We start from the raw sequence: 25,959 nt of genomic DNA, 5'->3' as shown, positions 1-25,959 counted from the left end.
CTCATGCTGCTGAGGCATATGCTACCTACAGAAATTCCACACATCATTTGGCACATCCAACTGAACATTCAGGGCCCAACATTCAGGGCCTCTGTATGAATATAGGCCATTGATATCTTGTGTTGCTGTACCTATGTCCTCTAAATTCATATCCAGCTGATTCTTAACACTGGTCTGCAAATTTCTTTTCCTCCAACCTTCCCCCCCCAGGATCATTGCACGATCATGCCTTTCTCACTTACTATATTGAGTGGGTTTATGGATTCATCTACATTAAATTACTCATTTACATTATTCTACAAAACTTGGGTGATTTAATCATTTTGTTTCTTGTATTGTTTAAATTGCTGGTCGTCTTCATGTTGCCATCTTCCAGACCACTTATATCTTCTGGGATGAGATGCACTGCTAGGCCCCTGTGCATGTAAAATGGCATACCAATTGTGTCAACAGCAGTGGTTCTCTAGCTTGAGTTTTCATTACTCTCCTCAGGGCTGGGAAGTCCCGTTTGGTCTTGTCTGAACTGTTTACATTTTCTCCTCCAACTAGAATAGGTGAGATTTATTTGCACTGTGATTCCTAACACTTTTAATTACATTTATCATGCTGTGGCTAACAGAGTGTTTGCCTTGAAGATCTGATAAACTCCTTCAACTCCACTCTTGTGGTACTACAGGATGAAATTATAGATTAAGGCATTGTGGATTATCTAGTCTCCTGAAGTAGTGAACCAGAAACTAGATAGTTCAGACAGAGTTCTCTTTCCTTCTTCTCTCACCCTTCTTAAGTCACCACACCTTTAATCGGAGAATAATTGGAGAAATGAAAACTGCCTTCCCATCAGAGGAATAATCCTTACCACTGAACACAATGCACATTACTAATAAAGGGCTACAGCTGCTTAAAAAGACAAGTGAGAAGGGATAGCTGAGAAGAGGATGTTATTAATAATGATCATGCTAGATATATGTGGATAAAAGAAGTCTTAACTGACAATAAAATATCATCTGCAGGTAAGGGCACCCTCTTTTATGATATACTTAAAACATCTAGAGAAATGACTGCTTTTGGAATAATTGTTAGATATTTAAGCTTTTTCTGGAGTGAAAGAGCACGTCTTGCCTTCTGGTAACATACAAAAAATTACCCAATAGAAACTATCCCTAAAGTCCCCCTTCCTTATGGTGACTTGGCACATTTATGAAGGATTTGGGGATACTGGGGAGATGCTGTAGTTATATGTTTGATGGACAATAGAACACAAATGGCTTCTCTACAGGTTAATCTATGATGTGATGCTCAGATCAATAGATGAAGCTAACAAAATCAATTTTTAATGAGAATTTATGATGTGGTCTGGAAGTGAGTTTTGCTCCCTGACTTGTGTGGAGCTGAAATAAGAAGCAATATGTTAAGATGATCACACGATTACAAAAAAAAAAAAATCTATCCTTCTTTAACATCTAAGGCTGAATGCATAATATCTCCCATGCTTTCATCCATAGTCACTGCTCTAATTCAATTCATTCTTTGCAAACTGCTTTGGGGAGAACTTGCATATGAAAGATGACTTATGAAATCAAATTCACCTACATATTTAGTGCTAAGTGCAGATGTGGCAAAAGCGCTAATTCAGTAAACAAAGATAAGAAATGGGAAAACACCCGAGAGTTATTCATGATACCTTGTCATTGGACAAATAAAATAAGGCAAGCATTTGAGGGTCACAGCCTTTTCTTCAGGCCATGCAAAAACAGTGCCAAGGGAAAACATGAACTTCTAAATGCATTCCCAGTTATAACATAATTCAGCTTTATAAATGATGCCAGTAAGAATAATTATAATGAGATTCATTTAAATTATATTTATTATTTCTATTGCTGTAGTGCCCAAAGGCCCCAGTCAGGATCAGGGCTCCATTGTACAAAACACTGTACCACCACATAAGATCCACTCCCTGCCCTGAAGAGTTTGCCATCTAACTAAAGACAAGAGACAATAAAGTAAGTGTAACAAACAGCAGGAGGAGACGGGGTCTGGGAGGTGTGGGAACAGTAACAAGACTGTGGTTTCTCAGGCTCGCTAAGGCCTGGTCTACACCTAAAACTTAGGCTGACCTAGCTACATTGCCCAGGGCTGTGAAAAATTTTGCACCTTGTGCGACATAGTTAGATCGATCGAACCACCACTGTAGACACAGCTTGGTCAATCGAAGAAATCTTGCCTCGACCCAGCTATGGCCTCTCGGAGAGGTGGATTACCTACGTCAATGGGAAAACGCCTTCCCTCAGTGTGGGATGTGTCTACACTACAGTGCTATAGTGGCACAGCCGCAGTGCTGTAGCCATGCTACTGCATCTGCTGTAATGTAGACAGACCCTAAGTTCACAACTAGATGGTTCCAGATCAACTGAACATTTTTTTTTCCTCTTATGAATAAACAAATAGTTTGGGGGCTGCGACCATTTTTTGTTCTATCTTGGTACAGCACTTAGCACACTGAGGGCCAGTCCGTGACTGGGGTTCCTAGGTTCTACCACAATACAAATAATAATAAATTAATAACTAAACAATACCAGCTCTTCCCACGGATGCTCAATCTAGCTGCAGTCAGCTGGCTACTTTTTTGCAGCCATTACAAAAGCAGTGGGCTAGGTGGAGACATTTGAAGCAGGAGAGGGCAGTATCTATTACAGATGAACTCAAAGAAGGCATTCATGCCTAAGGGGCAGCATGAGAGGAAGCACTGGAACATTTGTAGGGGAAGCAGACAAATGTGTCCTTAAGAGCACAGCTCATTGGGCCAGATTCTTTGTTGTGTTCCATCCCCTTTGGCCTGCTGGATCTGGCCTGGTGAAAATTCCACCCACCATGGAGGAGCACTCAGATGGCATGTAGCCAGCATACACAGCACCTGCTGCACTCCTCTCCCAGCCCTGCTACAGAGAGCGGGGAGGGATCATGGTTAAAGAGTGTTGTGCTCCAGCCATCTCCAACTGGCACACAGGTTCTTAGGGGCCGTTGCTAGGTGTTGGATTTACAAGAACTGCTAGGGTGCTCTTACCTATGCCATGGCACGGATCCACACCAGCTCCTTGCCAGCACTCCCTCTCTGCCATTCCAAGCAGAAATTTGATACTGCAGAGGGTCTGGGACTGTGAGCAAAATGTGGACCTTTATTTAAACACAGAGTCGAAAAGGAAGAAGGGAGTCAGAAACTAAGGCAGAGTGAACTTCTCTCCTTAATAGTGTTGCTATTTCTGTGTTACAAACAATGGGTGGGGACAAATCAAAAGTAAAGCATACAATGGAGGGGAAATGCCTTTGTTATTTATTTATCAGGGGATTTTTGTCCAGATTCCTCAGTGTGTGTTAGAAAATCAGTGTCTCTTGAGAACTGCTTCTTCCCGAGTCAAAAGATCTCTCTCAATTCTTCATCTCTCCTTAGCAGCACCTGTAACTGCCCAGATTTTCAGGCATTACTTTAGTACCTACCTGTATGGTTTAAACAGAGACACTTGTTGTGTTCAATTTGGAAGGGGCTAGGGGTGTTGAGCTGAGTTGGTGCAGTTCCCATTGAGAGGCTAATTCTGATACTGATCCAAATTTCCTCCAAACAAGCACACATTGACTCTGCAAAAGTGGCCCACATGCTAGAAACCTGCTGTCACCTATATCTTCCCCAGGCTGATTATTCCAGCCAGGGCTGAGAGTCATTTGTGCAGGAAGGATACACAGGACCCACTATTGGATCAAGGGGTGTAAACACTGAAAGATATGGCCAGGGACAGTCCTAGACTTAGTGGAGCCCTATTAGAATAACTCCTGTAGGGACCCATCTAGCCACTGAATGATGGGTGAAAAACAGCCAAGTTACTGAATGTTACCAATGTTTGGATGAAATTGTAGGCCACAAGCAAAGATAGCAGTGCCAGGGTGTAAAGAGAAAAGAGTAGGAGACAGAAAATGGAGCAGGAGTGGATGACCACCTGTGACAATTTATACCTTGGAGAGCGTACTGTAATCCCCATAGTCCTCATTTTCATATAATCGTGATCTTACATATAAAGGATGCCTTGTAAGGTTATGATGTGCTGAAAGTCATTTCTCTATCCATATATGTGTATCATTAATACATATGACGTTATGAGACTTGTGTTGTATGGTGGTCACTAAAGCATGCTGTAAGGTTGGGGAAATCAGCCAGACATTAGCACCCCAGAGGCAACAGCAAGAAAAGTAACCAATGTCCGAGTGTCAAACAACCCATCAACAGCCATTGTCCAGCAAGGGAGCTACAAGGCAATGACTCACCTGCACGAGGCCACACCAGGGGAATTGCTCAACCTTGCCTGGAGACTCAGCAGTGCCCCCCAGACATGCCTGGACTTGTGCTCCCCAAGAATATAAAACAGACAGAGTGGACACATACTGGGCCCTGCTCCTTCCCCCACCTATGCTGCAAGCAACCAAGACACTGAGAAGAAGACAAGACTGCAGCACAGGAGACTGGCCCAGTTTTAAGGAGCAAACCTGTATATTAAGGACTGCAATATCCAGTGGGGTGAGAAAAACTGCTTAATCTAGTTGCTGCCCAGTCTAATAGGGTTGAGAGTTTAGACTGCGTGCTTATATTTTATGTTATTTTGGTAACCACTCTGTCTTGTTATGCTTTGACTTATAATCACTTAAATTTTATCTTTGTAGTTAATAAATCTGTTTGCAAACCAAACACATTGCTTCAGGTAGAATAAACAGTGTGTCAGAGACTCCCCTGGGAATAACAAGGGGTGCGTATCAATTTCTTTGTTAAATTGACAAACTCATATAAGCTTGCAGCGTCCAGCGGGCATAACTGGACGCTGCAAGACGGAGGTTCCTAGGGTTGTGTCTGGGACCAGAGATATTGGCTAGTGTCATTCGGTTGCACAATCCAAGGAGCAACTTACATGCCAGAGGCTGTGCGTGAACAGGCCAGAAGTGGAGGTTCTCACTGCAGAGCAGAGTAAGGCTGGCTCCCAGAGTCAAGGATTGGAGTGACCTAGAAGATCACCGGTCCAGATAACACCAAAGGGGAACGTCACACCACCAAGCGAGGAAGAAAGATTATGATACAGGCAGGATACCAGATGAGTCAGAGAAATAGGAAGAAATCCACTGGAATCCCTTGTCTCTGTACCAAAGTAATGAGGAAAAGAAGCATGATCTACAGTGTCTGTCAAGAGCCCTTGCAAGACAAGAAAGACAAGAATAAAAGTGAAACCTTTAGATTTAGGCCTGAGCAAATCATTAACTCATTCCAATTTCATTAGATGAAAGCAAAACTGGCCTCAAGCCTTAGAGAGATAAGGAAAACTTTGAGAATGTGCAGCTGGTTCTGAGATTTTAGAACATGACAGGACAAGGGAAAGGAACACTAAGGCGATGTCTACACTACAGCCTGTGTCAGCAAAACTTATGTCACTCAGAGGTGTGAATATTCCACCCTCCTGGACGAGATACATTACACCGACATAAGGGTTCGTGTGCACAGTGCAATGTCGGTGGCAGGGTACTGGTACAGCTGTGTCGCGCCAGCGTGTGTGGTGAAGACACTCTATGCTGACGGAAGAGAGCTCTCCCACTGGCATAAAAAAATCACCACTGTGAGCAGTATAAGCTATGTCGGAGGGAGCAGCTCTGCTGCAATGCTGTACATATGCACATGGCCTAATTAGAAAGGTGGTGGTTACAAAAGACGGAGGGGATGTGGCAGGAGCTGGGACAGCCTTTTTAAAGGAGAAATTGATGGAGGTGGCATGAATGAGCAGGAGCGGCAGAAGGTTCAAAAGTGGGGGAGTCACTGGCACTAAACTGTGACCCCCCCACACCACCCCCTTCCCCTTGAGGGCCCACCCACCCCTTCCCCCCTAGGCCCCGCCCTCACACTGCCCATTCCCCCAAGGCCCCGCTCCCATGCAGCCTCTCCCCCACAAGCCCCTGCCCTATGCTCACTCCTCTCTGCCCCTCCCTCTGTCACTTGCCCTTATGGTGGGTAAAAGTTTGTGTGGGGGGGTGGATATGGCCCCCCGTCCCCCAAGTTCTGATGACAAACTGGGCTTTGAGCAGCCCTAGTTCAGATGAACAAGTAGATTCTATTTTTCAGCTATAACAGGGCCCTGAGGTCAAAGGGCGAGGACCTTTTGGGATATGTTAAATACTGGGCCCTTGGACAGTGGCCCTTTAAAGCATGGCATAAATCACCCAGTGCCTCAGAATTGAATTTAGATGCCTGAGTTTGAATTATCAGGTGTCCTTGTTTAATCATCCAGTTTGTTGCCTCATGTGCTCTTATCCCTTAATCATATGTCCCTTTTCCCCTTCCGAAGTGAAGTGTCCTCATTGTGGACATTATGGGAGAAAAAAATATAATAAAATGAGGTTTTATGCTGGAGAAAACAGTCACTCCTAGGTTTGAGAACAAGAGCGACATGTGCCTACTGGCTGCAAAAGTAAGGAAGTCCCGAGGGATTCTCAGTTGGAAGGGAGTACAGCAAGACCAATAACCAGGGCTAATCTTGATTGTCCAGACAATTCTGTGGATTTGATAGCAGAAGGAATCAGCATTCAGTTTACTGAATAATGTCGACATACTATGTTTTTTGAAGAGCTGCACCTGGTGACCACAACTGTGTCAAGACAAAGAGCCACGACCCAGTGGCTATCTACTTCACCAGCGGAACTACAGGGTCTCCAAAAATGGCTGAACACTCCCACAGTAGTTTCGGTCTGGGGTTTGCTCTATGTGGAAGGTCTGGCATTTAATACCACTGTGTCGCTAAAGCTCTGAAAAGTGAAAGAAACAAAAGAACTTCACATGTGGGATACAATCATGAGCCAAATGGCTGGGTTGTCACTCTATTGTACATGTAATTTCTTTGAAATCCTTAGTTAAACTGTGCCAGAAATCCTACTTGCCAACTAACCCATGACCAATAATATTTTTAATGTGTAAAATATCATTAGTTTGATGTTATCATCAATATCATGAAAGGACAGACAGGACTGGATATTTATGAAGGCAACGGACAGACAGAAGTCCTACATTCACATTAGCTCATGGATGTTGCATTTAAAATTAGCAAGAGACTTTGTTAGAAGGTTGGCTGGTTCCCAAGTACCCTCTTGTGGTTAGAGGTCACTCTAAGGCACCCGTCTGTTTCCCCTCTTGGTTCCTCCATAAACTCAAAACAACAACCCAGTGGTAGTTAAAATACTACCCTTCTGGGAGTCCAATTTATTCAGTTCTCTAGGTACACACTGGTCCTCCAGGCCCAAGTCCAGTTCAGTCTCTCTATCTCTCTCCAGCCCTTCTTCCCAATACAAAGTTTCTCTCAGGCTCCAAGCCGGAGTTTGTCCTTCCCGGTGCCATCGAGGCTGTTAACCTGGCACAGGTGGACTGGAGCAGTTCCTTCCATAATCAGGGTTGGCTGGCCCCAGTCCACCAGCCCTTAAGGGGCAAGCCACGCTAGCCTCTTGTTAAATACTTACCCCTAGTTTAAATTCATCATGCAGAAACCCACCATAATCACTACAGAGCAAATAGTAATTGACTGTGAAAGGCTTCATTATTTTGCTTTAAATTACAATGGAGACATTAAATGCAGCTTTTCATTGGCTGTAATGTAACCTCATAACATAAGATTTCACTGTGACTGGTCTTGCATTCTTTGTTGAGCCAAAACTCCCAATGAAGTCAATGGGAGTTTCGGATAGCACAAAATGTGATATTTGGGCCTTTTGATGTCATGGTGAGGAACTTGGTATAAGAACCAAAATAGAATAGAGACTGCCAATTAAAACATCTGGGTTGTTTGTTTATTTTTGTAACAGGGGATGATATGTACAAATATGAAAAGGATGAAAATTAAACCGGGGTCCATGGGAAAAGCCCCCCGCCCCCGCTTATGATGTGCAGGTATGGTGGGCACCTTTCTGATTGGTTTTAGAGCGAATGAAAATATGGGGAAGTGTGGGACAGTGCAAGTTTTGCTACAAAAGAATGGTATTTAGAGCAAAAGAATGGTATTTATTTTATTTGTGGGTTGGGTTGTTTTGTTTTGTTTTTTAATCACAGCTTTTTGTTTAGAAAAGAAAATATACTAAACAATGGGCTGTTCTTGTAGATTATAGATGAAAACTGCAAAGTTCTGCCTCCTGGGAAAGAGGGTGACATTGCCATCAGAATAAATACCATGCAGCCGTTTTGTTTTTTCTCTCAATACGTGGTAAGCAAAGTGTTGTAAATTTACAAAAGATTGGATGAAGCCTTTAGGCTTACCCCTGCCTACAGGACAGCATGTAGCGGCACCATCCCAGGAGAAGCATCAGCAAGGAAATGTGACTACTCTGCTGTCTTTTTGCTCTGGGGTGTGTGTGACAGGTTGTACCCCAGGCATGCAACCTGGAACTGGGGTACCACCGAGCCGTTTGACTCACCAGCCTGGGTTCCCTCTCACACTGTGCTGCTGTGACAAGCTGCAGACCGCTCCCGGTCCTACATTCCCATCAGCATTCACATAGGCAGGGACGCACCCCAGTTGCAGTTGCATGCAAGCTCTGGCCAGCCACTGCATGAACCAACACTAGAGAGGCTACAGCCAAAATACCCCCAGTTCCCCAGCCTAGGACCCCAGAGCTGTACTGTCCTGCCCTGGTCGAAAACCTGACCAGTTTCAATTTATTACCCAGTTCGCCCTTCCCTCAATGTGGAGAGGACAATGCACACCAGCCCTTATTAACTGAGCTGAGATTTTCCCAGACACTTCACTCAAAAACCCACTGGTTAAGAGAAAACATAAAACAAGTTTATTAACTATGGAAATATAGATTTCAGTGATTATAAGTGATAGCAAACAGATCAAAGCAGATTACCTAGGAAATTAAACAAAAACGCAAACGAAGCCTAATATACTAGACAGAATTTGAATCGGCAATATCTCACCCTGACTGATGATACAAGCAGTCCACCAAGTTTCCATACGTAGGCTAGGAATCCCTTTAGGCTGGGACCAGCACTTCCCCCAGTTAAGTCTTTGTTCCTCAGGTGTTCTCTTGTGTGGGAAGTGAGGCCAAGAGATTATGTCACTCCACATCTTTTATAGTCTCTCTATATGGCGGGAACCCCTTTGTTTCATAGAATCATAGAACCATATAATAGAATCATAGAATATCAGGGTTGGAAGGGACCTCAGGAGGTCATCTAGTCCAACCCCCTGCTCAAAGCAGGACCAACCCCAACTAATTCTTTGCCAAGCCAGGCCTTAAAAACCTCTAAGGATGGAGATTCCACCACCTCCCTAGGCAACCCATTCCACTGCTTTACCACCCTCCTAGTGAAACAGTTTTTCCTAATATCCAACCTAGACCCGCCCCCACACTGCAACTTCAGACCACTGCTTCTTGTTCTGTCATCTGCCACCACTGAGAACAGCCGAGCTCCATCCTCTTTGGAACCCCCCCTTCAGGTAGTTGAAGGCTGCTATCAAATCCCCCCTCACTCTTCTCTTCTGCAGACTAAATAAGCCCACATCCCTAGCCAGGTTCCCAGCCCAGTTTGTGGAAAAATACAGGCACCAAAATGGAATTTAGTATCATGTGATCTGGTCACATGCCCTTGCATGCTCCCAATGAGTCATAGCAGGTGTAGCCACATTTGAAATACAGATAGTCAATATTCATAACTTCAGATACAAAAATGATACATGCATAGAAATAGGATACTCATATTCAGCAAATCATAACTTTTTCATAGACACCTCACATGACATATCTTGTGCAAGATGCATCATGATTATGTCATAATCATATCATAATCGTACCACTATGATGAATATGGGGTGTAGTGTCACAGTGGGATTATGAACAACACCCCTTTGCAAGCAAGTTGCAAAACCTCTTTTCAGGGTGCAGCTCACTGGCTGGCGCATAGAACCATGACTCCAGACGTTCCTTGCCCTTGCTCATTCACTTGCTTGTGGGTGGGAGTATTGGGTAAACAGTCCTTACTTTCCCACTATGCCCCAGCCATGATTCAGGTAACCCTAATACAGCCATGACAGGAGGTGGCAGGAGCTGCATCAGGGCTAGTCAAAATCTAGCCCAAAAACTTTGATACATATTGAACATAATGAGAAATACAAAGCATATCTCCTGCAGCACAACCTTATGTGTCCATATTCTACCAGCAAAGAGTAAATGACATATTAAATAATGGCTGATGAACTAAACTAAACGACAAAGTTCATATCTGAATTTCCCCCAAGTTTGTGGATCTTTCAGATCTGGGTTCTTATCTATGCCCATCACTAACAATGAAAATCCCGGTCTTGAAATATTGAATTAAAAGTGTTTAGCATGCAAAGAAGGGTGAAATGGGTAGGAGACAGCTATAACCTAATCCATATTTCTATAACTTGAACTATTCCTCAGACACTGAAAGAGGGTGTATTCACAAATACCACAATATGCAAGACGAGAGGAGTGGCTGACTCAGGAGCCTGGTAACCGAATAATGACTCTTCCAACTCTAAATTGCCCATTCAAACCCAACCCTTACATTGGGGGCAGTATAGCTGTAGAAATGGGAGAACCAGGAGTTGGGAAACTTGGTTTCTCTCCCTGTCTCTGCCACTGACCGCCTGTGTGACTTTGGATTCTATTCCTGGCTCTATTATTCATTTTCCCTTCCTGAAAAAACAGCCATCAGCTCAAATCTGAAGACCTGAAAGTGCTTATTTTTAAGTGCAAGTGGTGTTGTTTGATGAGCTGCGGATGCACCCTAAGAACCCAGGGGCCGGTAGCCACAGAGGTGAATTTCAAGTAGAGCAGGAACTTAATTCATCAGCAATTGCAACATTTTCATTATTTCATGGTTGTTAGGATGATCCAGGAAAAACTGCCGCAATACTACGTGGGATTTTTTAATTCACTGGGGACAGAGGGACTGTGGAGGAAGATGGATACTTGTGGTTTGTAGGAAGAGTGGATGATATCATCTCCTCTGGGTTTGTACCTTTCAGTTAAAACTACAAGAAAATACAAACTAGGGGAGAGTTTGTTAATGAAAGAGCTGCACATATTTAATCTACTAAACACCTCATTTTTCCTCTCCTAGGTATCGTATTGGACTGTTTGAAGTAGAAAGTTCCTTGATCGAGCACCTGGCAGTAGCAGAAGCAGCTGTTGTCAGCAGCCCAGACCCACTCAGAGGAGAGGTAATATTATAGTCAATAATCATTATATCTTGCATTTATAAACCACCTTTCAGCTTAAAGGATACCAAACTTAGGATCTGATTCTCTAGTTTATATGCAAAATTCTAACTGACTTCAATAGTTTTGCCTGCACTGAGGCTGCAGGGCCAGGCCATTAGATGGATACGCCTTTAGGTTCAGCCTTGAATATGGGCTGGTCCTTAGGTTCACTAACTAAGGATTTCCTCCTTGTCTCCTTTGACCCTAGGGTGGGTTGAGTAATTTACTATGCTCCTTTTTCTCCTACCCCTAAAATGCAGTGACCTCTAGAATAATAAACAGCAGCTGTTGGAACAGGGCACAGCAATACCATGCAAAACATTTTAGGGCAGGAATATGGATGTACAGCCTGCTTCTGACTGCGTGAATCCAGAATAACTTCATGGAATTCACAGAATTACTCAGATGTAACTGGGGGCAGAATCTGGCTATGAAAATATGCTATATATCCTACACCTGTGGAAGGTCTGGAAAGGTTAAACATCAAGGGTGGGATTCACAAAGGAAATTAAGCACCTAACTCACATGATTTCAATGGGAATTAGGCATATAAATATCTTTGTGATTCCCACCCCAAGTATGTTCACTTTAACAAGTGGAATAATACATGCTAAGTAAGAAAGCACATCCCATTAAGTAAAAGGATATCTTGGACCATTATGAAGCTACACTTTGATATACTTGCTGCAGCTCTACCCCTTGAATTTAATAAGAAGAAGACATCGTGGAATCTACCACTTAAAAAAAAAAAAACCCACACTACAGCATTTCTACAAACTCAGGACCAGATTTTGAAACCCTTGCTCAGGTTGCTTGTAACCTGACTACTCCTGCAGTAACGGTCCAAGTATATAAAGAATGTGGTCCTAGTTTTAAATATGTTTACACTCAAGGTTTTTGTTATCCCATATTTCTTGTTGTGCGATTAAATTAACTTGTTCCCAATTAACTGTGTTGTTTGCTGGTTTATATTTTAGTTAATGTTGCAATTTTAATTGATTTTACTTCGTAGGTAGTGAAAGCTTTTGTGGTCTTGTCTCCTGCCTTTACGTCACATTAACTCCTGAGCTGCAAGTTCATGTCAAGAATGTTACTGCTCCATACAAGTATTCCAGAAAGGCAAGTAATGAAAGGTGGATTGAGAAACCCTGTTCTAACCAAGGAAGGGCTGAAGCTACAAAAATTAGCTCTAGATCAGTACCACAGAAATATTTTATGACCAAAAGAAAGCCTAGTAGTATATATGACAAATATACTGAATATTTCCCATTATATATTTTAAATTATAACATATTTAATGTTTGGGAAATATTGCATATGAATAAAATGATCACCGCATTTTAAATAATTTAAAATAAACAGTGTCACAGTAACTGCTGCTTCATGTAAAAAATATGCTAATATATTACATCTGGTCATTTTACTTGCTGTTGTGTTTTGTTTTTATCGGATGGAATTTGGCCTACAACTGCCAAAGACAATCACTGGGAAAATCAGAAGGAATGAACTAAAAAACAAAGAGTGGGGACAAATGTAATGTTGTTTGGGAGTATGGAAACATAATTTCTTTTTTTTCTTTCCTCCCATATTCCCATAGGTAACAGCTTGCTGTTATGTCTTGATAAATACTATCATGATGCTTATGATGTCAACATGCTCACTAATCAGATAGTGAATATTTGTTATACTGCACAAAGTTCAGTGGGTGCTAGCAACTTACAAAACTTATCTTATTTTCAAATTCTAATACACGTTTATAACTAGTTAAGAAAAATAAGCATTTTAGGGAAGAGATGGGAATTGTGAGAAGGCAAGAGTGCTCTAGAAAAATTGAAAAAATGCATTTATCTTAAGAAAACAGTGCAGACAATAGCTCGGGTAAGAGACTGGTTGACTCAACATATGGATAACTTATTATGCAAGTTTCTTTTTGAAAAGCTTACATTTTGTTTCCCCTAAGATACATCTAACCAAGCTATAGGGGGTTTAGATGTAAGCATTCTGAAAACGTTTGTGGGAAATGAGTAGGTGGGCTCACTTGAGGCAGCCATACTAATCTCCATATCACCAACAGACACCAGCCAATTGGTACTTTATGAGCCACACTCATGGCTCTTTCCCTTACACAGGAATGAGACTTGGATCATGCTGACACTACTGGTTCTGGTCCAAATGCACAAAACTATGGATGTGCTCATATGCTGGAAGGTTCATGCTGCCAGTACTAAAACATCCTTAGAATTTCTAAATATTATAGTTGACAATTTCCTAACTAACAAAGCATTGCAACCAACACAGGGGAATTCTATATTAGACCTAGTCCTGACAGATTAACAGGAACTGATCACAGAACTAATGTGAGATACAAGTGATCATGACTTGAACACATTTACAATGTACATACAGAATCAAGTCCAGACCAGTAGTGTATACACAGCGTGCTTGACAAGGGCCAGTTTCACAAAGCTGAAAACAATTATGAGCTAAATCAGTTGGGAGGACAACTTTAATCAGACACATGTAAATGCAATTGGGAATTGTTTAAGAACACTTTACTAGATGTTCAAAAAGCCACAATCCCCAAGGAAGGCTGGATTGGTTAAAAAAAAAAACCCACAACAACCTGGGTTTAGAGGGGAAGTAGAGGCAGCTATAATATAAACACAAAAGGGGAACTTGGAAATATAAATCAAAAGCTAGGAATTATAGAAAATTGATAAGGAAAGCAAAGGAACTCAAGGAGAAATCTAGGGCTAGCAACGTTAACAACAATAAGGAGGAGGTGGGTTTTTTTAAGTAAACAAAAAGAATCCTGACAATGGATTCTTTATGAGATGGCAATGGTAGAATTATCAACAATAATACAGAACAGGTAGAAGAAGCTTATTTCTACCAGCTTAGGTTAAAAACTTCCCCAAGGCACAAATTCTTCCTTGTCCTTGGAATGGTATCGCTGCCGCCACCAAGTGAGTTAGACAAAGATTTAGGAAAAGGACCACTTGGAGTTCCTGTTTCCCCAAAATATCCCCCCAAGCTCCTTCACCCCCTTTCCTGGGGAGGCTTGAGAGTAAACAAGGTGAGCACAGACCAGACCCTTGGATTTTTAGGACACTAAAAACCCCAATCAGATTCTTAAAAACATAACTTCTATTATAAATAAAAAAAAGTAAAAGAAACACCTCTGTAAAATCAGGATGGAAGATAATTTTACAGGGTAATAAGATTTAAAAACAGAGGATTCCCCTCTAAGCAAAACTTTAAAGTTACAAAAAAACAGGAATAAACCTTCCTCTTAGCATAGGGCAAATTCACAAGCTAAATCAAAAGATACTCTAATGCATTTCCTTGCTATTACTTACTATTTCTGTAATTTTAGATGTATCATTCAGTAGAAGCTGGATTACTTGCTTGCTCTGTCTCCGGAGAGAACAACAAAAGCCCAAACGAAAACCTTCCCCCCCCCACCCCAGATTTGAAAATATCTTCTTTCCCCATTGGTCCCTCTGGTCAGGTGCCAACTAGGTTAATGGAACTGATTAACGCTTTACAGGTGAAGGAGGGATTTTATGCTACCCTTAGCTGTATGTTTATAACACCTTCCAAGGGGAGCAGCGGGGGGCAAAAAAAAACCCAACAAAAACCTAATTAGCTTCAAGACTGAGCTTGGTAAATGTACAGAGGGAATGGTACAATGAGACAATGGCATGTGTCCCATCTACAGCTACTAATAGTGAATATCACCAATGGCTGGTGGTGAGACGCTAGATCAGGAAGGGTCTGAGTTATTACAGAGAATTCTTTCCCAGGTGTTTGGTTGGTGGGTCTTCCCCACATGCTCCGGGTATAACTGATCACCATATTTGGGGTCAAGAAGGAATTTTTCCATGAGTCAGATTGGCAGAGCCCATGTGGGGGGTTTTCACCTTCCTCTGTGACAGCTTGGCATCCCTATATTCACCACTGTAATATTATATGTTTGGTACAAAGTATGCCTTGTGAGGTATCATTCTAAAAGTCCTGAGCTGCTAAACATTAATAGCTTGTTGGATTGTGTGTGCTGTCATTGTATGTGAAGTCATGAAGTTTTGATATGTATATGTCACTGAAAGATGCTATGAAGTTAGAAACACCCACAACTAGCCTTTCAGGTACAACAATGAAGAAGCTAGACAGTGCTAATGGCCCATCAATAAGGACAATGGACCATGGAAAAGGTTTGGCCTCACCTGGGAATGTTTCAGCCAGCCTATGAATAATGGCTGCTATGACTCAGCGATACTGAACTCCATTTTGGTACCTGTACTTTTCCATGAACTGGGCTGGATGCCTGGCTTGGAACAAAGGGGTTCCTGCCATATGGAAAAACTATGTGAGGGGGAAGTGACTTCATGACTGGAAACAACACCAGAGGAACAAAGACTGAACTGTGGAGAGTGTCCCAGGTGGGAAAGAAGCTGTACCTGTGTAAGGAAGCTAAAACTTGCTTATCTCATCAGTCAGGATGAGCTACTGCTGATTCAAATCCTATCTGGGATTGCAATTTTGTTTAATTTCCTAGGTAACCTGCTTTGATCTGTTTGCTATCACTTATCGCTTAAAATATATGTCTGGGTATGTCTTCACTACCCACCGGATTGGCAGGCAGCTATTGATCCAGCGGGGATCGATTTATTGCATCCAGTCTAGACGCGATAAATCGACCCCCGAGCACTCTCCCGTCAACTCCTGTACTCCAGTGCCACGAGAGGCGCAGGCGGAGTCGATGGGGGAGCAGCAGCAGTCGACTCACCATGGTGGAGACACCATGGTAAATCGATCCAAGTACGTCAACTTCAGCTACGTTATTCACGTAGCTGAAGTTGCATAACTTAGATCGATTCCCCCCCCTCCCCCCCAAGTGTAGACCAGTGCTAAGTAGTTAAACTTGTTTTATCTTAACCAGCATGTTATTGAGTGAAGCGTTAGAGAATCTTAGCTCTGGTAACAAAGGCTGTTGTATATTGAGGGGGAAGCAGACTATTGAATGAGCTTGCAGCATACAGACCCCTGTGCAGTGCACGATGGTATAATTCTGGGTTTATACTCCAGTAGGGGTGCAAGGCTGAGGAGCTGGGAAATTGGCTGGTGCCTCTATTGTTGGTCCATGAGTGACTTAGGTAAAGCACTCAGTTGGGTATGTGGCAGCACCTGCTGTTGTGTTGGGTGATAACAGGGCCCGGAGAAGGCTGGCTCTGAGTCACCAGCAGAGCCGTGTGTGAGAGGACAGCCTAGCTGAATGGTTTGGGGGCACAGCAGTTCCAATAGCTTCCATGCTTCACTCCAGGGGTGACAACCTGTCACAGTCTGCATGGATCATTTGCTAGCTTAAACTAGAGTAAATGGTGGTTTCTCTGTAATCTGAAGTCTTTAAATCATGATTTGAGGACTTCATTAACTCTGTGAGAGGTTATGGATCTATTACAGAAGTGGGTGGGGAGGTTCTGTGGCCTGGAATGCCCAGATGGGCAGATTAGTCGAAAGGACTAATGTGATCCATAGATGCACAAATTGGGGAATCTTAAGTAGGAGTGGAGAGGTTATTTTACCTCTATATTTGGCACTACTGTAACTGCTCCTGGACTACTGTATCCCGTTCTGGTGTCCACAATTCAAGAAGGATTTTGATAAACTGGAGAAAATTGTGCCACAAAAATGATTAAAGATTTAGAAAACATGCCTTGCAGTGACAGACTCAAGGAGCTCACTCTATGTAGCAAACAAAAGATTAAGGGGTGACTTGACTGAAGTATCTAAATTGGGAACAAATATTTAATAATGGGCCTCCCACAATAAAACAATCCCCATTCAATTTATCAGATAAAGGTATAACACAATCCAATAGCTAGAAGTTGAAGCTAGACAGGTTCAGACTGGAAATAAGGCATACATCTTGCAAAGTGAGAGCAACTAACCACTGGAACAATTTACCAAGGGTTATGGTAGGTTCTCCATTACATTTTTAAATCAAGATTGGATGTTTTTCTAAAAGATTTGCTCTAGGAATTATTTTGGGGAAGTTCTATGACCTGTTATACAGGAGATCAGACTGGATGATCACAACGGTTCCTTCAGGCCTTGGAATCTATATTCACATATCAAAAGAACAGCACTGGCTGTGAGAAAGCAGAGCTTAAGTCAGTCGGGGGGGGGGGGGGGGGAGAAAAACACAGGAGTACAGAAGCATTTTTTTTAATTTTCACACTTAGAACAGTTTTACAAACACTAGAGATCATAAAACAAAACCCTTAAGAGGCTCAACCATGTCCTTTTCATTAAATCACAGTGAAGCCAGCTGGTGTTATTTGGAGCAAGTGCTTTTCCATTAGTGACACCTATAGGTTTAAGTTGTAAGTGTATCATGAAACACCTAAGCCATACATTTGTACAAAAACTGTACGGCAACAATACTATTGGAAAAACAAGCTATAGCCACACTATATTAAAATAGGTTTTTTAAAAAATCTGGGTTTCTAGTCTTTGTAAAAATGATAGTGTAACTTATCAATGAGACCTACTCTTTAAACGTTCTAGGAAGAGGAAAAACTCAGACGCTATTTTCAAACTGGGACAAAACACTCATTTTGTAAAACTGAAACCATACAAAAAGTTAAACGTTTTCTACTAGATGTTGTGTAATACAGAGAGAGCTGCTTTCACATCAAGAAGTTTAAAAAGGAGGTTTAACTCAAATATTAGCACAGCTAATAAAAAAAATAAAACCAATGAGACTTTAATAAAAACATCAAACAAATGAAAGAGTGCCCTTGGAATAAGTATCCTTAGACATGGGTTCTTCACAGATTGTTAATGGATAACCATATATGCTCCTATCCATTATGTACATTGCTGTTCTTGGCAGACATGCCACAGGGTGCTTTTGCCACAAATATACATGACTTCCACACTGGCAGCTGTCTGTTCTAGAAAATTACAGGAATTTGAGGGAGAAGGGTGAGGGAGAGGTTTGCTCATAATACTGAGCTATTTTGATGGTGGCAATTCCTCTTCCCCACCCAACATATTTCAAAGACATGTTAATATGTTGTACACTAGTCTTTGCAGACATCTGAACAACATACAGAAAGTCAGGTGCTTATGGCTCATTCTGTATTTAATAAGACAACAAGGTTTATATAGTATGCAAAGTCATGTCACCAAAACAAAATGGCACTGTATTTTCAAATAAATCCCCTTGCAAGATCCTGTCCTTTTCCAGACCTCTCAATCCTGCCTCTGCCAATGTCTGGAGGCAAAGGGGTTGAGTCAGCCCGGCACCCTACGGTAGTTATTTACATGTGGTAAGTGGGTGTAAAATGCTACCAGATCAGACTGGTAACAATTTACACACACTTTGCAGATATCTGACCACACAAGATGGAAAGCACTGGAGAATCAGGCTGAAGAGTTTGGTCACTTATTCTCTCGGACACTGCGTGCTGCAACATTGACTCCAATAGCAAAGACAGGATGGAACATTACATTTTTTTAATAGGATATTTAAAAAGCAAATTTAAAATAAAAAAAATTAAGCTCCTCTTTAAACGACCATTTCAAAACTTTAAGCCAGTCTGTTTTACAGTGATCTTTAGTGTGTGTCTTTCCCTTCCATCACATTCTCTATGCCTGCTGATTATTGCTCTCATTGGGCTTAGCTTCCTCTTCACCCTGATTTTTGTCTTCTGGTTTCACTTCTTTAGTGTCCTCTTCTGCCAGTTTTATTTCTTCCAACTTCTCCCCTTGGGAAGCACTCAACAGGTTTTGCTGCACCAGCTCCTCCTTGTTGCTCTTCACCACCTCTTGTAGATTATATTTTCTGAACAAAACATAGTCTTTCACCACGCTCAAGCAACAGACATTTTTTATTATTTCTACCACAATGGTATACTGGGGGTTATTAAGATCCACTTTGTTTTCTGGATTTAGGCTGCCCACTATTCCTACAAAATAAAAGGAAACGGTCTTAGAATCAGTAGGGAAACTGGAGGAATGTTTTTCATAGAGAAGAGTGTAAATGTGGTGTTACGTTCATCAGTTGAGCTCTCACTTAAAGTGCAACGACTTTTAATCAGACAAGTTCTAAAAAAATACCACAAATCAGAGAGAGGGGATAAACTTACTGCCAAACAATGAGAGAAACCTGCTATTGTAGCAACAAGCCAAAATAAGCACCAATTTCACAAAAACACGGTTTCAAAAAAATATTCTGAATACTTGGTTCAGGAACTAAAATCTCAGAGCACAAGCTGCACCACAAGGCAGGGGGAAACAAGGCACCTTACTTTAGCTATGGCAGCTGCAATCAAGAATTTTCAGTCACTGAATTGGTCAAATAGACAGGACAGACTGGGACGCTTAGAAACACTCTCTCGAACCAAAGGACTATTCCACAGTAACTCTCAAGGAGAAAACTGCCAAGTGAACTTAGAGTTATTTCATTAAGGCCACATCTACACTACAAAATTAAGTTGACCTGGTTTACGCCAGCATACAGCTGCCACTGTAATTACATTGCTTGTGCTTGTCTGCACTTCGCTCCTTGTTTTGGTGGCACATGTCCTTAGTGGTCGTATCGATTGTTCTGTCAGTGTGAGGCATTGTGGGACAGCTCCTGAAAGCCAGTAACAGTCGACGTAAGCAAAGCAGTGTCTACACTGACACTGCGTCCACCTAACTACATCAATCTTGACTCTGCACTGCTTATGGAGGTGCAGTTATTAAGTCAGCATAGTGGTGCAATTATGTTAACAGGAGTGAAATTCAAGTGTAGGCATTTCTATAGTTAGGTAGATGTAAGCAGTCTTGCGTTGACCTAACTCTGTCGTGCAGACCAGATCTAAGTCACAGTCTAGGGAAACACCATCGAGCCATTTCCCAATATAATGTTCAGTATTCAAAGAATTTTTAGTACAATCCTGGAAGTCTGCAGGAATGGTATTGTCACAGTGAGTTATAGCCAACAAAGTTGGACCGCACACTCTTTTGGTTTATGATTTGTTAAGATGAAAACCTCTGATATCAGAAAGGAGTGTTGTTAATGCCAGGTTATTTTCACAGAGCTTAAGGAAAAAAAACTTGAAAGACTTTCATAATTCAATATGCTTGAGTTTGCTATAACGCAACATTTATGTCTACTAAAAATATTTTGCTTGAATAATTTGACCTATGTTACACATGCAGTCTTAGGTAGTTTATACACTTGTCTACAATCATGCTATGTCAGATAAGTACATACCTGCCAATTCTTTGATTACTTCTTCCCTACTCATGTGACTGTTATTGCGAGCTTTGTAAACAATCTGAAAAGTACCCTTATTAGGGGCTTTAAACCAAGGCTCAAAGAAGGTCTCTGAATACTTTTTCATATCTTCCATAAAAGCCTTGCAGGTTCCAGAAATGGGCAACATGCGCAGAATAACTCTTGTTTTCTTCTTTTTAGTAGTGTGCAAGTCCATTAATATATGATGCACGAGCTTCTCAGGTTCTACGAGACAAGACAACAGAGTAAGAGCAACAAATGGAAAGAATTTCCTTTTAAAAAAGCAATACAGAATCCAATTTTATTTGCTTACAAGTACAAAGAAATTGAATCATCAAATTCTACAGCACCCTACTAAATGCTATGGAGTTCTTACAAAAGGGTATGGAGTTTGAAAGTAGAGAGAGCAGATTATTTCCACAATTCTGGCTTGTAAAGCGCAAGAGAGAGTACCCACAAGGTGCAACACTGGAAGTCTACTTCTGCAGTTTTTTACTCAGGCAAGAGGAGTTTTGCCTGAGCAAGGATTAAAAGATCAGACCCTACTCATGTCTATTGGATTGTCAATACACTGGATGTTCTTCCAGCTCGCATTTGTTATTTCACAAACAAGGCTGGGGATCTAGGAACATCAGCCTTTTTGCATGCTTTCCAAGGTCGGCAAAATACCAAGCCCTTTTATGTTTAGAAGGGTCAGATCGATTCTGCTTGGACAAAATAACTATCTGGCTGTAGTCACTAGAGTGTTCAATGGGAAAGCAAATGCGAAAGAGGAAGGCTGCATGAACATTCAGCATGCTTCACTTCTTTTGCAGTCAAACCACGACACAGTCTAACAAACTGCAAAGCAGCTGTCTGTGTTGCGTTATGCAGCAGTTATTTCATTACACACCTACACCCAGCGTTCTAATAAAAACCACATTGTTAGCTCCACTCTCCACTGACTGGAATCTTCTCAGCTTCTGTTCAGTCGAAGTGCGAATCTGATCAACTTCTTTCTTTAAGGCAGCTTCAACATCATCTTCCTCCTCTTCACTTCCTGACAACCTGTCATCTTGATTTGTAAGCTGTTGAAACAAGAGGCTGCATCTTAAATGAGATGTTAGTGAAGGGTTAAGAAATCACATCTAATGCTTAATAAATGAAAGCCACAACAATCACTATACCCATGGCATAAAAAAGCCAGAATTCAAGCAGTGACACTGCAGACAGTTAATAAGCAGTGAGACATTTTAGGAATAGGCACACTGGGTTAAGACAAGCACCAGAAGTTATTGCAGTGGGAATCAGCATTTCATTTTCTCGATCTCTGTAGTGATTTAATTTTAAAGCATGTTACATAAAATTTGTCTCTTGCACCATTAGGTAACAGATATTCATCTGCTGGATGACCAATCATCTTTAAAACAAAAACAAAACAAAAAAGCCTCATCACCAGTTTAGAAAGCAAACTTTTCAACATTATTACCCACAGCAATTTATAAATGGGAGCAGCAAGTAATAGGCAAATCTTAGACCTGGTCTACACTAGGAAATTAGATTGGTATAACTACATTGCTCAGGGGTGAAACTGACCTAGCCCCCAGTGTAGACAGCACTAGGTCAATGGGAGAATTCTCCCATCAACCCCGCTACCACTTCACAGGGAGGTGAAGCACCTACGCCAACAGGAGAACCTCTCCTGTTGGCACAGGTAGCATCTTCAGCGAAGCATTAAGTGTGGACAAGCCCTTAAGTCTGTAAGCAAAAACTTAGAGAGATAGACAGGCCAGTTAACTCCAATTAACCAGAAGGAGTTATTAAACCAAGTGTGTATCCACCCACTGCAAGGAGCACTTATACTGATTTTTGAAGTGTTTTTAAAGAGAGTGTTCTCTTGTGGCACTTGAACAACAACAAAACATTTAGATGGCCTATTTAACATTAGTTCACTTCCTGCGCTAAAATATCCACAAACCAGAACATTAACATGCTGCCTTTTTTGAGGCTTAATATTATTATTATTTTGGACAAGAGAGATGCCCAAATTATCCAGAACTGCCATTCTAGGGCATCCTCTAAGGACCCCAGATCTTGGCAGTGGCCGAGATGCCAGCAGAGCGCAGGAACCACAGCCAATCCCAGGCCTCTGCTGGTATGGGGTTCGCTTTGGGTGCCTGCCACAAATAAGCTGCTTACAGATGACTCTGTGGCCACAGGAAACTGTGAGCTCCTCGGGGCATGGACTACCTTCTTTTGGTGTTTGCCCGCTTGGTGCCCAAGTACCTAGCAGGGGGGTCCCGAAGTGCCACGCTCCTAATCTGGCTCCCCACAGGTACCTCTAGCCCCCTGGTGCAGCAGCACACAACCGCGACCCCCCTAGAGGGGACCATGCGAGAGAACGCCCAGGGCACAGAGCCCGGCCGGCAGGGCCGTTGCTGGCCGCACGTACCTTCTCGGGCCCGTAGAGCAGGTCCCCATACTCGTTGAGCAGGCTGTAGGCCTCCCCCACGCACTTGCGCTCGTTCATGTTGCAGGTGATGAGGATGCCCTGCATGCCGAGCTCCAGCTGCCGCGGCCCCCCGCCGCTGCCGCTGCCGCCGCCGCCGCCGCGGGGCCGCTTGGCCTGCTGCCCCGACACGTACTGCGCCTTGTGCCGCCGCTTCATCGCCGCAGCCGGCTGCTCCGAGGCGGCCATGCGGGCCGCTGAGCCGCGAGCCCGGACTCCACGCAGGCGCCAAAACGACGCGTTTCCTCGCCGACGTGCGCCGCGGGGGCGATGACGTCACAGCCGCGCGACGGAAAGGCGGCTCTTCCCAGTCGGTCCCAAGGGCTTTCCGGGTCCTAAAGCCCGCCGGGTACAGCGGCTCTGCCGGGTCCTAAAGTCACCGTGCTGCTCGGGAGCCCGTGCGGGGAAGCGGGGCCTGGAAAGGAGCCTGCCAGCTTGCGGAGAGGCGCGCCCCAGGAGCTGGCTGTGCCACCGCCTTGGCTCTCGCGGGCCGGGCCCTGCGTGCGTGGGACTGGGGCGAGACCCCAGTTTGTAGCCGACGCTGCAGTGTGTTGTGATGTTTGGCAAAGAGCGGCCCTGGGGGGAAAGGGAGAGCGGTGTAGGTAGCCACAGCCACACAAAGGTGAGCCGGAGCTGGCTGTGCTCACCCCGTTTCTGACTCTAGTGCCTTTACCAGCCCTTATTTATCTGTTGTCCTAAAACGTTACCCCCACCCAAGCAAAGCACGTGGACGAGACTGTCAGTTTGGTTTATCCCACAACTTTAGGTGACTTTGGGTCAGGGACCGTGTGTTTCATTATTCTCTAGAGGGGAAATTGCCAACTCCCACATTCAGAAATTGCGTCAGGTCTCAAAAATCCTGAGTTTCCCCCTCAAAATAGTATTTTTGGGGGAAAGGGTGCAATACTCCCCAGAGGTACACGAGCTTGTGAAGAACGTCATCACCATCTGCCTGCAGCATGAAGCAGTTTTGCCTCATATCTGCTGTACCTCAGCTCCCTGAAACCAACAGCCTCTGGCCACAGATAAACACTGACTTAACTTCCTGGTTTCTGTAGACCTCATCTTTGCGATACAGGCTAGTGATAAACACACACCAACCTCCAGCCCCTTTGCCAGAGTCTCCCTCAGTCGTATCCCACCCCTGTCACTGGACACATAGAAATAACCAGGTAAGCTGTCTCCGAAGGGACAGAGTACACACAGCTTGACTGGCACAGCTCCGGAGCCAATCCTTTATAAGGACACAACCCTGTAATCTATTTATAGTGAAAACAAGTATGTTTCTTAACAAAGGTTAAGATTTTAGGAGCAAGTAAGGATAGTAAGAACAACAGGTTATTTATTAAACAAAAAATATAACACACTGAGAGTCTAAACTTACTTTAACAGGCTAAAATCCTTGTCTAAAACAGCTTCTCAACTAAAGTCACGTCCCAGCGACTTTCATGTGTGCAGAAAGCACTGTCCTTATAACAGTCTTTATAGATAAATACTATGACAGCAAAGTGTTAGGTGTAGTGAGTTTGTCAGGCCTAACAGAAGTTGCTCTTACTGAACAGTGAACCCTTTGGCAGTTGGCACTGAGGAGTTCTTAAAGTCACAGAGAGAATTTGCCTTCTGATTTCTTAGCCTTTACGGTGCATGCATGTCACATTTTCAAGCTTTTCTCTGCCACCACGGAGACTAGAAACTCACTTTAAAAAAAAACAACAAAGCTGAGATTCTGAAGTAATCACTAGACTCCAGGAGCTAGGGATTTCAGAAAAATATTAAATATCAAGATGCTCACAACAGAATTGTGGCAGTTGGCAATACTGCCTAACTGTAGCGTGTCGAGTACAACGAAGCCATGCTCCCTGACTGGAGCCTGTATACACTGTAGCAGCACAAGTAGTAAATATCATCATCATAATAATTAATAATAGACCTGGCTTCTCTAGGCTTTAGGCTAAACTTATATACACAAGCAAGCGTCTGTTGTAAAAAAACCCCAAGATCCCTTCTCTTATTGATATGGAAAGTATTAGGAGAGAAACTGGTCGTTAAAATACTGATTGATCTGAACTGTTAATAGCTCGGTCTGAATGTAAAATACTTTATCCTGCTACAGTGATCTGAAGACAAAGTAAATTGGAGTTTTGATAGATTGGAATCTTGTTTATTTATGCTTTTGTAGAACTTTGGCTCTCAGAATTAAAGGTCCAGAATTGGAGTTAATAAATTGCAGAATATAAAGAGATGCTAACTTGGGGCCTGATCCAAAGCCCATTGAAGTAAATGGAAAGATTCCCAACTGTGACCTATTGTACAATCCATATTTTAAAGGCACTTACAAGTAGCTCCATACTACTCTGTGTAAAAATGGCAGAATCAGGCTCTTGGTTTGGAATGTATCCATATTTTCCTAATTAATCATTTAAAACATTACTAATTTACATTTACAGAGAGGACAAATAGACTTTCTCTATGGTACAGGTACTTTTGAGTATAAAATAAAGGCCATCCCTTGTCAGAAGAACCAGTTGAACTGTATGATATTTGTGATCGGTTAGGATTGCAGGAACAAGGCCTTAACATGATGCAGCTGTCAAAATACTGCTATTGCAAAGATTTCAAATGTGCTTAATTTTAAGCATGTGAGTAATCCCCGTGAAGGCAACCAGACTACTCATAGTGCATAAAGTAAAGCAGGTATATATAAGTGTTTGCAGGTTGGGTTTTTAATAAAGGAACCACTTCAGTCTGTATTGAAATGCAGCAGCCAGCTACCTGTGAAGTGAATGGTGATAGATGTCTTCTTAGAGCACATAGTAACATTACAAAACAGTTGAAAAACATGAAGCAAAGAATAATTTCTCCAGATGCTGCTGCTTGGTGAG

At 42.6% G+C, this 25,959-nt stretch overlaps 1 protein-coding gene and 1 long non-coding RNA gene across 2 annotated transcripts; one reads left to right on the top strand and one right to left on the bottom strand.

Moving 5' to 3' along the window:
- The first annotated feature begins 7,944 nt into the window (after positions 1 to 7,944).
- Positions 7,945 to 12,429, top strand: LOC141994614 (uncharacterized). Its single transcript, XR_012641185.1, has 3 exons — positions 7,945 to 7,957; positions 11,156 to 11,255; positions 12,307 to 12,429. It is a non-coding gene; the product is annotated as an uncharacterized LOC141994614 (long non-coding RNA).
- A 6,511-nt stretch (positions 12,430 to 18,940) lies between these two features.
- THUMPD1 (THUMP domain 1 NAT10 acetyltransferase adaptor) lies at positions 18,941 to 23,216 on the bottom strand. Its single transcript, XM_074964609.1, has 4 exons — positions 23,021 to 23,216; positions 21,482 to 21,656; positions 20,566 to 20,814; positions 18,941 to 19,270 (listed from the first exon to the last, which is right to left on the bottom strand). The coding sequence occupies exons 1-4, from the start codon at positions 23,123 to 23,125 to the stop codon at positions 18,951 to 18,953; spliced, it is 849 nt and encodes a 282-aa protein (XP_074820710.1). The 5' UTR covers positions 23,126 to 23,216; the 3' UTR covers positions 18,941 to 18,950.
- Between the last annotated feature and the right edge of the window lie 2,743 nt (positions 23,217 to 25,959).

The sequence above is a fragment of the Natator depressus genome, chromosome 10 (assembly GCF_965152275.1).
Source record: "Natator depressus isolate rNatDep1 chromosome 10, rNatDep2.hap1, whole genome shotgun sequence".
Classification (NCBI taxonomy): Eukaryota; Metazoa; Chordata; order Testudines; family Cheloniidae; genus Natator; species Natator depressus.
This window is presented reverse-complemented; position numbering and strand designations above follow the sequence as displayed.